Source organism: Taurulus bubalis (assembly GCF_910589615.1).
Source record: "Taurulus bubalis genome assembly, chromosome: 8".
Classification (NCBI taxonomy): Eukaryota; Metazoa; Chordata; class Actinopteri; order Perciformes; family Cottidae; genus Taurulus; species Taurulus bubalis.
Window position 1 is genome coordinate 4,942,602 of NC_136596.1, and position 13,376 is coordinate 4,955,977.

Genomic DNA, 13,376 nt, shown 5'->3' on the forward strand with positions numbered 1-13,376 from the left:
GTTATCTGTCTGCTTTGCTACATAATAACCAAAACTGTTTGTTTGTAGTGTTCTTCTTTTAAAAAAAAAAAAAACGTCCCTTGCTTTTACAGTTCTGTCATTCGGTTTGAAAACGTCCTGCTTTCAGATTTCATCTGTAGCGTGGTGAACTTCACGTGGACAAAAAATTAAAAAGCATCTGATAAAAAACAGTCAGCCGACACACTAGATATGCCGTTGCTAAATGCCCATCGCATGGGAGTCAGGGGATGTATCAGCCGACGGGTCACCAGGGGGGTGCGATACATACGGGTTGAAAAGAGGTATGACGTCAGAGATTTGTCGCCAGATTAGAAATGTTTTGATATATAAATATACTGGTTTTGATGTATGATATTTGCGTGATTGAGAAAATCAGCTAGATTTCTGTATGTTTGGAATAAGCACCTTAAATATTATTAAGCTGCTTTCAAAGTGCAACTGTAAGAATGTAGTGCTACAGTGGGGGGGCGGGGTCATCCTGGTCTGACTGCTAGTAGTGAGCAAGAGATGACATCATGGTTTAGTGGATGATAGCAGGTTGCTGAACCAAGTCGCCGTCGACGATGAGGGCTGTCGCCTCTCATCTGCGTGCTCATCCCCGTCAGGGAGGAGGAACTGAGTGGAAGCAACTGAGGTGGGGGACCCGAGAGAGGGGGCCAGGCCGGCGCCCTCCCCGGCCTCCACGGGGGAGTCCAAATGCCAGGACCTCTGGGGTTTGTAGCCCCCGGCACTGCCAGCTTGGGGCTCGAAGAAAGGCTCGGGTGAAGCTAGTCCTGTGTCGTCACTTGTGGCTCTAGATTGCATCTGGGGCCGGTAATCACCTCCTCCTCCTCCTCCTCCGCCTCCTGCTCCTCCACAGAAGGTCACATCAGCCTGGGGTTGGTGGCCCTCGGACTCCAGCTGGAAGACCAAGGAAGACCCTGAGGTTTGGATGCCCGTGTACGTCACATCGGTGCGCGCCGAATCCAGAGAGGACGCGGAAGAACCCGAGGAGTCTGGGAAACGTGGTCGTATGGGCCGCTCGTCCACCACGTGGTTGTAGTAACGCAACGACGCCGGCTCATCGGTGTCCGCTGGCTCGTCTCCGAACCCCTGCCCGTCATCATCCTCGTCTTCTTCGGGAATGACGACGAGCGCCTCTTTGCTAGAATCCCACTCGGGCCTCTCCACCATGTGGACCAGACTGTGGGGCGATGGCTTCACATCCAGCGGCCCCTGAAGACACACAGGTTGTTTCAACACTCCCGTGAGTACGTTTTAGGCCATATAGGCTTCTCACAAGCGCTCAATTGCAAGTCCTTAAAATAGAATTAGCACTTGAGTATAATCGTGAGGGTCATATTGAATTGGACGCGTACTGTACCTGTGAACTGGACCAGCCACCAGGCAGCTTGGGCTCAGGTATGTCTGGATAGAACGCCTTCTTCACCCTGGTGACAAAGCAAAATGCCGCTTTAAAATATCCTCAACAAGAACTACCACCTCTATCTGACTGGTTGCCAGAGGCATTCAACCTGACAACCTAAAAAACACAAAGCCACGGCATAAAAAGATTCAACAAATGAAAAAGTACATAACCAAATAGCTCGTCTTGAAGAGAGACTTGAGACCGGAGCAAAACACACTCACCATTTCCTTTTCTTGTAGCAAACGAAGGTGACGATGACTAGGAATACGGCTATGATTCCCAGGGAAGCCAAGATTTCCAGTATCAGCCAATCAGCTGCCGGGACAAGACAGTAGGAATATTATATAAAGCAATAGATCTGTTGACAGTGCATGTTTTGTAGCCAAAAATTAAAGCAATGGTTGTAGGATGAACCAAAAATGTTGAGCGAAACACACATACTGTATGGCTCCAGCGTTATGGAGGCAGTGGCGCCCGTGTCCTCGCCTGCTGACGTGTAGGCCTTGACAGTAAACTTATAGGAGCCTTCAGAGAGGCTTTTTACTGTGTAGCTCCTGCTTCCTGGGTCCGACAGATTGGCTGCTCAAAGGACAGGGAGGGAGGGAAAGAAAAGGAGAGACGAGAAATGAGCACGTACGAGATCAAACAGGATGCAAGATGCTTTTTTGATGAGCGCCGCGTGAATCATGTGTGCATTTCGTGTACGTTTACCTAGAAGCGTGAGCTGGGAGCCCCGACTGACGTAAACGTTGTAGCCCAGGAGGAAGCCTCTTCGGTTGACCAGCGGGATCTCTCCCCAGGTCAGGAGAATGTCAGAGTCCCGCTGGGTGGTAGACAGGGTGACAGAACCAGAGGGGACTGTGGGAGACGGGAGGGAGGGAGGTAGAGAGAGACACACAATCATTAAATTCTGTGAAGAAACAACTGTTTTCTTTTCTTTTAATTTATTTACTGTAATGTTGTTATCTTAATGCTTTGGTAATATTGTCTTTTAGAGAGAGAGAGAGAAAGAGAAAGAGATGGGTCAGAGGCACAACAGAGAGTCAGCGCCGCGCTATCCTTACCCAGCTCCTGCATGTATCCCTGCCAGCGCTGCAGCAGCTCTGGTGCCTCCGAGCTGCTGCTGTACAGGGAAATGTTGTACATCACACCCGGCAGGAAGTCGGCTGAAGGCAAAGAAATGGGTTTGTTTTGATTAAAAACACTATCCATGGCCAAGAAAAGCACAGGGACAAATATGGCGCGGGTTATATCCCATTCCCACTGTAGTAACACGGATTTCTTGTAAAAGAAATGAGTCACCGATGCCGGCATACCTGACTCAACGGAGACGTTGTTGTTTCCGGCGGCCACCTGGATCCACCCCACAGTGCAGTTCCACCTGCAGGAGGATGCGTACCATTCTACCACATATGCACAGGTGGCGTTGTCGTCGCGCTGCCAGAACAGAGGGAAGCCTCGGCCCGTATAAACGGCCCTGGACACGGGACGGGGATCCACATCTGGAAAGGAGCAAAATATGTATACAGCATTGTAGAAACCGCGAGACTCCATGTTCTTTAGATAAGGTGTAGTAACTGCTGCTTTCAAGTGAAAAGTGTTTTTGACTGTGGAACCAAAGAGATGGTTGCTTTCAGTGCTACAAAACTGTCAATATATAAATAAATATATATACATACACAAACTCCATCTCCACATACCTGTCAGACGCAGTGGTACATGTGCACTTGCAGGTTGAGACACCCCAGCTTTGTTCTTCACGATGACGGTTACTGTGACCTTGTCGCCGCCGCCGACTGTTGTCTGTGTGAGGTCGATTGGTACGGAAAAAGTACCCGGCGGATAGATTTTGGGCTGTCGATTTCCCTCGGTAACTTCATAACCTGTGATCTGACCATGGCTCTGTCTTGGTGTCAGAGGCTAAAAGGGAAGGAAGTCAGGAAAACGGGTCAAGAGAGTAAAAGGAGAAAGAAAGCCAGAAAGCAGAAAGCTTAAAACAGTAGAGCTCTGGGAGGAGCTTGCATTATCTGATAGTTGTCTATGTGAACATGCTGTAAATATGTGCAGTAAAAAAACAACAACAAATTGTTAATTGTAAATCTACAATCAAAAACACAATTTACTTCAAAAGACAACAAAATATTAAAATACCTTCCAAATGACCTGCCCAGTGAAGTCTTTGTTAATCCACATCCACACATCAAGGGAATCTGGAACTGAGAGGAGAGAAGAAACCAAATGAAAATGAACAATGGCACTACAACTGCTGCTTTGTAATTGCAATACTAAAATTGGAGAGCAATAAAGGATGAACACTAAAACCCAAAATAAAATATTTTGAGCTTGAGAGCTAATTATTGATCTTGGAAACAGCACTTTGACAAAATAATTCTCAGCAAGGGTCCACTTACTTCCCCATACGACCATCTGCTGGTTTTACAGTAATAAAATGTCCACCTTCTTTTGTGACCGACAAAACTCAAAATACTACATCTTAGTTAAATTATTAATACATATTTAAGATCATATCAGCATGCAGCAAGATGAATTACTAGCTATAGTCAATAAACATGAAGCTGCCGTCACTTGACTGATGCCCATTCACGGTAGGGCAGAAACAATTAGTCGATCGTTGATTGATGGTCAATTTATCATTGAAGTTTTTTTCATACATGAATTAGTTCCAGAATTTGCTGCTTTTCTTTGTCTTGTTTTCATCCGCTTGGGGTTTTGGACTGTTGCCTCAGAAAAAACAAGCAATCTGAAGACATCACTTGTGATGAGCACCTTTTTCAATATTTGCAAAACTTTTATAGACTAAACCATTATTCAAAGACTGAAATCGGACCTAAAATTAAAAAAGAGTTACCACATGTAAATCCTTTACCATAACTGTTGGTTTTGAAGGAAATCGGCTCGCTCCAGCTTCCCCACCTCCAGAAATTCTGCTGGGCACCGCAGCGGACTTTGACCCTGTAATCCTCATCGGGGTGCAGGTCTGACAGGAACACCGACCGCAGGCCCAGACCGGAGAAGGTACGCTGGACACACAAAGATGACATTTGCGTTACTGACCGGTTCATCGGCGAGGAGAGAACAACGCCGATGCAACCTTGCGTTCTCGTAAAGAGAGATGCGGTTGGTCGTTAGCGTGTTGTAACGGAAATGGGAGTGATCTGTCTGACTGGCGTACTGCATATGCACTAAAAACAACAACCATAACTGTACATCTTCACACATACACAGACAGACACTCACTCACACACACACACACACACACACACACACACACACACACACACCTTTGTTGTGTTCTCTTGGGAGGTGAGCTCAACCTGGCAGACAAGAGCCAGAGAGGAATAGTTGCTGTACTTCCACCGCCACTGCAGAGTGGCGTTCCAGGCCCGGACAACAGAGTTCAGGTTCTCTGGTGCTACTGGAAGCACTGAGGAGAAAGGGTGAAACAACAATCAGTGTACTGACTTGTGTACCAAGTGTATACTTATGTCCATGTTTACCTCTAATTTGACGCAGAAGAAAAAACGCTATACATTTTTCCATAGATTTTGCTCTGGTTGAGGGTGAAACACTTACCTCTGTGGCTGAGCTCAGCGGAGTCAGTGAGGATGTACCGGCCGAGATGATTCTCGGCCACCAGCGTCCAGTTACCCTCCCAGTGGGCCACACTGCACTCCCTCTGCTTCTCCGGCTTTTTTCTCACAGTACAGTCCCTGCAAAGGTAAAAACAAATAAGTCAAAAAGAACAGATGACAATAAAATAAAGAGCAGATTCGCTGAGAATGTGGAAATCAAAACAACTTCATTTAATGGAAGATACAATGGAACCACTTCACGTACTCGGTCTAACCTCGCAGGTGCAAACGCATTCATAATGCAACTGGTCTTCAAGCCGTTCCTGTAAACGCTCTGGCACACAGCCAAATACACCATCAATGTCAAACGGACACACGTGGTTACTTAGACTAAGTGCATTGTCTCTCTCTCCTAGTTGATTTTTTTTTTCTGGGCAGAAAGCAATATTTTTTTATTTTACAGAGAAAGGCAAACATAAATAATGCAGGGGTTAATTGGACGAAGTAAATGGACATTATACCACATCCTGTCTTGTCCATGTATTGCTGTGAATCTGGCCCAAAAATAATAATGATAATATCAGTCCATCTTTGGCACGTCTGTCATGGAACATTTCCTTTCCAATATACTGCGTTTTAACCTTTTCTTGCTTCATAGTGTTTTGGACCCGAGTCAAGTGGAGAGACAATAGAACAATTACAAAGGATTGTTGTGATAATATCTTCTGATGTTTTCACACGTAACCTGTTTTGTTGCCGCTTGTTGGTTCGTGTATTTGCAGATTATTATTATATTATTATTAATTTGTGCGAACGCAATTGAACATTGGTCTGGCTGGTTGTAGCAAAGCAGGACGACCACGGGATTTTAGTTTAGCGTGACCATTAAAAAGCCACTCCCATGCTTAAATCCGTTTAGCAGATTGTGAGCTGTTCTGAAAGATCTCCAAATCAACCTTGCGTCCTTCTCCGTGGATTTTAGCATCGGCAGCCTGCTTTTTCTGAACGAGTGTGTCGCAGTACTGCTACTCGACCCCGAGCCCCACGGTTTCAGGTTGCGGCCGTTTCGTTGAGTTCTATTCAGCGATCTGTTGCGTTGGACTGTGGTACCTGTTGTTCAGCGAGTAGTTTGTTCTCCGTTTGCCGACCAGTTTTGTGTCTCGTCCTTCGCTCCACTGGCACACGGCTGAGGTTAAGTCGCGAGTCTCGCACACAAAGTCCCTGGGCAGTGGAGGGTCTGGGGAAAGGGGACAACGTGTAGAAACTCAATGACATAATCATGTACATACATGAATAAAGTTCACATAGACAGAAATAACTACCAAGATTTATACAAAATGTCTCTCTTTGTCACTCCAGGTACATTCACCCATCTTCCACATGACAACCATTCACACACCAGTTGTTATCCGAACAGGAAATCATCTTACATCCGACAAACACCACCGCTCCGGTCAGTAACATCTTGGAGTTGTCGTAACAGATGACGTTGGTTCCCGACGTGCCGGACACCCCCCGGTTCGCAGCCGTAACGGCGTAACTGCGCCGGCTTAGTCTCGTCACCTTTATGGCCGTGTCGTTGTATTTGATGGCGCCGAACTGCTTCCCCTCCGCCACAATGCAACAGAAGGTGGTGTTGGACCCCACAGATTTGATTCTGTCCTGGGGGTACATCTGGGATTTCTCATTGCTGGGGAGATCGCTTCCTGAAAAGACACGAGGGAGGAGGATGAAGAGAGACAGAAAAGGGAGAGGGAGCTATAAATACAGATCTATACTTGGGTACAAAAGAAAGTCATTTGTTTGGCTTAAGGAAGAGATTTCAGTCATTTGAATGGATGAATAACCCAAATTGACCGGTCAGGCTATGCAGTATCCATGGGTCTTATGATGTGTATATGGGTGTCAATATTGCCCCACTGACCTTGAAGTATCTGAGTGTTGCTCCAGTCACTTGTCGCCTGTCCGTCCCTTGAGCGGATCCTGACGGACAGCGATGTGCACTCCAGAGGTTCGACTGAGGTCCAGTTCCACTGGTGCCGCCCGCTCTCCTGATTCACCGTCACGGACACCGTCTCCTGCAGGTACATACACCGTGAGGGAGGGACGAAACAGGAAGCGGGTGGATGATCGTTGGAGAGCACAGTCAATTATTATTATTGTACTGAAATATTACACCAGTTGAGCTACCGTAGAAAAAATGTACGCCAGAGGCAAATCAACTAAATATGGCTTTGAAAGCTTCCATTAGTGCCCAACCGCCAATAATGGACATGTCTGGTACCGACTATATGTCAGCCAGTTAATGAGGACAAAGTAGAGGAATGACAGACAGGTTTTGAATGAATTTTTTTAACTCAAATAAGGAAACATTAACAAAACATACAGCATTTGTCCATTACGTTGTTGTGGGTGGCATAACATCATGATCATATTTGTAAAAACATCAACAGGTCGGGCGAAAGCTTCTCTCACACGAGAATGAAACCGACTTGTAGCACAGAAAGAGAAATGCTCTTACGTAGAAGACCGTTTCATTGAGTTCAGTTCTCAGAATCATGAGGTCAAAGGCTCCCGCTGCTCCTCCCAGCCAGGATATGGACAGTTGCTGTGTCCACAAGTCAGCTGACAGGCTCAGCTCCTGGGGAACAGTAAGGACTACAAGGGGAAAAAGAAGAAGATCGGGACAATAATAAGTGATTGAAATGGTTTTAGTGTCAGACCCGAAGAAAGAAAAAGAGCCAACCTTTCCACACGGACCGGCTATGTTACCATCAGTATTCAACATCACGTTGCATTGACTTTTCCCTTACCATCATTGGCGTGAGTGTGCACAGCCGTGAGGCCCACGAGGACCCAGGTGAGCCAGATCGGGCTCCAGCGAGGCTTCGAGCGAGGCATGGTGGTCAACTGGCCGAGTTAGTGTCTGCAGATCCCGAGGTGGTGCAGCAACACCATGCGAGGCATTTAAGAGGCAGCACGCAGACGCAGGGTGCCCTGTGGGGAAAGACAGCAGACGGGAGGAGGGGGGGTTAAATAAAGCTCTTGTCATAAAGACTGTCAACGAGTTTGTTTCCTCTTCATATTACAAAAGTGGTGTTGAGGTGAGGGCGGGTGTTGTGTGGTCGTGCAAACACAACGTCCTTATTCATGGGATATTCTGTCAGCGTGACCGCGATAATTTCATTAAATGTCTCAAGGTTTGGCTAGTTTGCTCTTGTCGCTGATCGGTTTTCTGTAGAAAGCGCTGCATTCTGTTGCAGCCTTTTGAATTCCTGCAATGATTCCCTGCCAACTCCAATTGTTGTACGAATGCATGTCAAAGTCAGAGGCACCGCTGCCAGGAAAAGCAAACGTCGACGGATGAAAACACATCTCTCAGGCAGCTGCTTTCGGGCAAGACGTGGAAACACGCAGGTCAGAGAATGACGTTTATGGAACGCGTGCCCATGTTCCTTAACCAACTAAATGTAGACTGCATATGTAAGAAGTGGACGTAGTGACCGTGACCGTGACCTCATCTATTGGTTTGTGGAGTGAGATTTTGAGGCTTTGAATTTGGCATTTTGGACGTCGCCATCTTATTTCATTGTTTCATTGCTGAAAGGCATTTTTAGGTTACAATTTACTTTTAAGTGCTGAAACCGCTCTGTGAATAGGGGAAAGTTGGAAGACGAAAACACGGACAACTTTCCGACCAAACAACGACGTGGCAATGACCTGTCAATCACAAGGTAGCCACGCCCTATAGCATACCCTGCTTTATGGTCTATTGTACTCTCAATGGACCATCATTTACTAAATAAACATCATGCTGTATTGAAGAAGACTTTAAACTAGAGATTGCGACCATAAACTCATGTTCACAAAGTTTACTGAGGGAATAAATCAAGTGAGAAGTAGAGTCATTTTCTCACAGACGTCTATACAATCTGACTTCTTTTTGCAACCACCCTGCTGGCCATTTGAAAGAATGAAAGTTTAAGGCATTTCTGCATAACAAAGTCTTTCAGATTGCCATACTGGAAAAAAATGAATTAAGTTGGCCGCAAAAACATCCAGGGTGGGGAATGCAAGGTCAGGTCAATGTCCGGCCTGCAGTTGATGCGATCGCTGCTCTCTCTACGAATAGAAAGACAAGACGCCGGATTACAGCACAAAATGAGATGTTGCAACAAACGTGGCTCGGCCTTGACGTGTCAATGTTCAGCGTCTGCTAATTCTCAGATATCGTGTCATTAACTGTGACCAAGAAGCTGCAGTGCAGTTTGTCTGGTTTCCCCTTGAGACATGCTGGGACAGGCCTCAAACAGCGCGGTGGCTCGATAAAACAATGCTCTCAAGTGCCAGCCAAGCCCATTACTTCCACAACTCGACCTCAACGCAAAATACACACACGCACACACCCATGCAAAGCCCTTAACTGAACAAAAGAACCTCACCATCCCAAACCCAAAGGCTCTTTGGCAAAGAAACACAGTCAGGTTAGATAAGTTAAAGAAGAAGAAAAAAGACAGTTTCCAGTTAATCAAAACAAGCTGCTGCAGGTGCCGAATGCTCCCAGTGTAAGGTGCAAAACAAAAACACTGGTTTCAGGCTTACATTATGGGAAAGGAAGACAGATAACCCGATTTTTGTTTAGTTTTTTAAAGCCTGCTCATCTAACTGAACCGCTCAATGTTTCTTTCCAAACCACCAGTTGTTTTTCTATCATTGTTATCAAGACTTTGGGGACTGACAGAATGCAGATACAGAGATAAACTGCCAGGGCAAAAACAAGTGGATACTGGAAATACTGACATCTGTGTGGGTCAGATAAGAAAAAAGTATTTAAAAGTAAAAACAAACAACAAAAAAGAAAAAAAGAGAAAAAATATTAGCAACTTGAGTAACAACAACTAAATGACAGAACACAGCCTGTTTATGAAGTCGAAAGGAACATCTCGAGAATCATTTATGTGGTACACTATGGACTATGGACCTTTCTTTTCCATTTTGCAGCAGCGGGAGTGAGGGAGGAGTTTCAACATGGAATGTGACTCTACTGCTGGCTCCTAAAGTGGTTTCACATATGGTGTTAACAGAGCAAATGAAACCTAAATGCATGAACTTGAAGGCCGCATCCATCTAGTTGCCCGATTTGAATGCCCAATAATACATTTTTATTTTGTATGCCAGAGTAGCAGCTGGCTATCCTGCTGCTGCTATTAATACAGTGTAAATACTGCAGAGCCTCTATCTAGCAACTTGGCTATTTCTGCAGCCAAAGAACCCACAAAACAAGCCCTACTCTGAGTGCGACTTCTTTACTTTGACGTGAGTAACAAGGAAATTTGGCTGTTTTTTTTTCTTCTTTTCTTCTGATGTGTTGCTGGTTTCAAAAACCTCACCTCCTGCTGAAATTCAGAGGCATGGCGTAACATAAATACAGCTGTGTGGAGTCAGTGTTTCACACACTGGAGTGTCTGAACCAAAACGCAGCAGGTCTGGCAGGTCCCCACATGAACAGAGCCGTTCTGGATCCTAACAATTTCCCCCAACTTCAGCACCATAAAGGAAAAATTGTACAATCTCCAATGTACCCAAAAGCCATTTGAGCTCTGCAAAAAAAAAAAAACATAGTGCACTGATAGGAAATGGGGGGGAGGGGGGGGGAACGGCCACAGATTCTGGGAAATCCCACTAAGAAACTGATAGCTACAAATGCACACCAACACACAAATCAATATGTCTCTGCCGGGCTCCGATCCTTGTCCTTGTAGCGGTAATAAATGTGACCACACACTACAAAAAAACAAAAAAAAGAACCCACAAGGAGGGTGCGCTGTTACTTAAAAACCAAGCCCAAACCTCATCCGTATGCCTGCAGTCGTTCTATTTTAAGAAAAGAAAGGGCTCAGCTAACAAGCACCGCCTGGCTCCACGCTGCACTTTGCCACGGCTCCGTTTGACCATCCAGCAAAGGGCAGCCTTTCGGAGTAAGCCGTGGAAAGAATACTGTGCACGGCTGACCGCCCTGTGATGCAATCATTTCTCGCAATCATTTCTCGGAACCCAAAATTTGCTCAGTGCGAAAGGCCTCATTTGTCCCCGCTGTCTGTTTCCACAGTAGCTAAACTGGTCGTCAAATACTGAACAATCTCAGTCGGGACGTGCAACACACAGTCCAGTAGGGGTTGGTGCAAGTCAGAAAATATTCAGTTACCGGTGTGATCAAATATGGTGCATGTTTCCTTTGCCCTGGAACTAATGGTTAATTAATCTATTGGTAGTTTGGAGAAAATAAAGGTCACTTATTAACATTTAGTCAAACACTAGTTTCAGTCTAAAGGACATCCTGAAGTTAAGTATAAAGTGGAATGTTATCCCTGCTGGAGCCAAAACCAGGACAAAAACTTTTAAAAATAAGAATTGGGAGCCGCAGCCAAATTTACTCCAAACTACATCAGCTTCTTGTATGAACTTTGGTGGTAGAAATGTTTTATCTTTACACAACAAACCCAGCCACCAACCTTTCAACACCTTACTATCACAACCACATTTTCTTTTATAAACTAAGAACAAAACCTCTGTTTATATACTGTTTTCTTTACAAAAACGGAGGAAAAAAACCTGCGTTTGTGCGTTCTCGGCCTCTGCTGAGCGACGCTGTCATTACGCTGTCATACAATGTCCACCTTGACCAAAGAAATAAGCGCACAGAGCCTCTAGTGTGCTGCAGAACTGTGGTGACATTTTGAAACATGAGCTAAAGTGGCTGCTAATTATGTTTGACCCTCGAATGGAACGAGAGAGAAGACCGGATGCTGGTTAGATTAAGTGAAAAGCAGAGGGAGTTAACAGACGAGTGTGTGCTCTGACCTCAGTGGAGAGGGGACATTGTGTGTGTAGGTTTTGGACCTCAACCAGACGCCGTTTCCTTCCTTCCTTTCTTGCCTTTCCCTCTAATCCTTGATGAATGTAAATCTAGTAAGCAACAGGAAGTGAGTAAAATAAACACAAAAATGAAAAGTCACGTTTAGAAATAAATCATTTGATGTTCTTCCAAATAACTGTCCTTTTTAGCACAGACACAACCAAGTGACTGGCTACAAAGAAAAACACACAACCAAGGCGGACATAGTCCTGCCAGGTACAAGTAGGCGCCTTCTAATCATAGTTTGTTATGACTAATCTTCAGGGCATTGAGTAATACTGTGACCAGCTCATTTAGCATGAAAACGTACTCCCTGTTTTTTCAATTGTTATTGGACTGAAGCAAATGTATTCCACTTAAAAACAACAACCTGGGAACAGGTTATAAAACAAACAACTTGTGTCCCTTCTTGCTGAAGAACCTGTTTAGGAATGATTGCTTTTGATTATTACTTTTCTGTATTTCGATTTTCAAAATAAAATGTATTACAGTTCTAAAAAGGCCTCACGAACAAATATTATAACAATTAGTATGCACTGTTACCTGTAAAGGTAGGCAACTATTGAGTAAGGTATGTAAGGTATATTAAATTATGTAAACTTTAAAAAAAGAATTTTTTAATCATATCTCCACCCAGTTTTCTGTGTCAGAACACACTTTAAAAACAGACCGAAAAACAGACCGCATCACATAGTGTGACATGGTCCTCTTCTTTATATGAGAGAGAACTTATGATCCATTCTATAGCATTCAAATTATTGTAAAATGATCATTGAAGATTAGTCGTATCACAACTTTGGGGTCCCAACTAGCGTTACACATGAATAATAATAACATTAGACGTGCCTGCTCACTCAACACGTATTAGCTGTTTATATGCAATAGTTATAATTGTATTCTTTTTATTTTATCTGATTCTGCGCCTCCAGAAAGAAAGAATAAAGCAGCTAATACAGCAGGTATCCCGACCTGCACCATCACAAGACGGTTCGCATCATTAGCATTAGCGGCTGGGCAACGTGACGGGCAACGTGATGGGCAACGGTCCCGTTAACGTCTCTTCGTAAACAACCAACAAACAACCAACGGTTAGCCGTAATCTCAACAACATGTATCTTTACAAGGGAGACAGCGTACATCCATTGAACACACTGGGTTAAATGTAATTAAAAAATATTAATTAAATTCTCTTGGCAACCAGCACCCCACCACACGCAGAAAAGGCCACTGATGTTTGGGAAAAACACGGCTAACGTTAGCTCCAGTCCTGTTAGCCACCGTCTACGGACTGCCGTTAAAAGTTCATAAATAACACCAACATTACCTCTGGCGCAGCAAGAACTGCTTTTCAGTGCTGTTGAATATGTCGGCTGAATATATCCAATATTCAAGTTCTTAAAAAGCCTGCCCCCGTGCTGGTCCCCCGTGCTGTGTAGTA

General features: G+C 44.8%; 1 protein-coding gene across 1 annotated transcript; it reads right to left on the reverse strand.

The window, feature by feature from the left end:
• Nucleotides 1-534: 534 nt before the first annotated feature.
• lifra (LIF receptor subunit alpha a) lies at nucleotides 535-11,937 on the reverse strand (the record flags this gene model as incomplete). Its single annotated transcript, XM_079222290.1, has 18 exons — nucleotides 11,884-11,937; nucleotides 7,836-8,019; nucleotides 7,544-7,680; nucleotides 6,947-7,100; nucleotides 6,453-6,728; nucleotides 6,133-6,259; nucleotides 5,024-5,160; nucleotides 4,732-4,874; nucleotides 4,317-4,470; nucleotides 3,581-3,645; nucleotides 3,130-3,349; nucleotides 2,746-2,931; nucleotides 2,494-2,595; nucleotides 2,141-2,287; nucleotides 1,871-2,008; nucleotides 1,651-1,744; nucleotides 1,385-1,451; nucleotides 535-1,236 (listed from the first exon to the last, which is right to left on the reverse strand). The coding sequence occupies exons 2-18, from the start codon at nucleotides 7,921-7,923 to the stop codon at nucleotides 535-537; spliced, it is 2,937 nt and encodes a 978-aa protein (XP_079078416.1). The 5' UTR covers nucleotides 7,924-8,019; nucleotides 11,884-11,937.
• Between the last annotated feature and the right edge of the window lie 1,439 nt (nucleotides 11,938-13,376).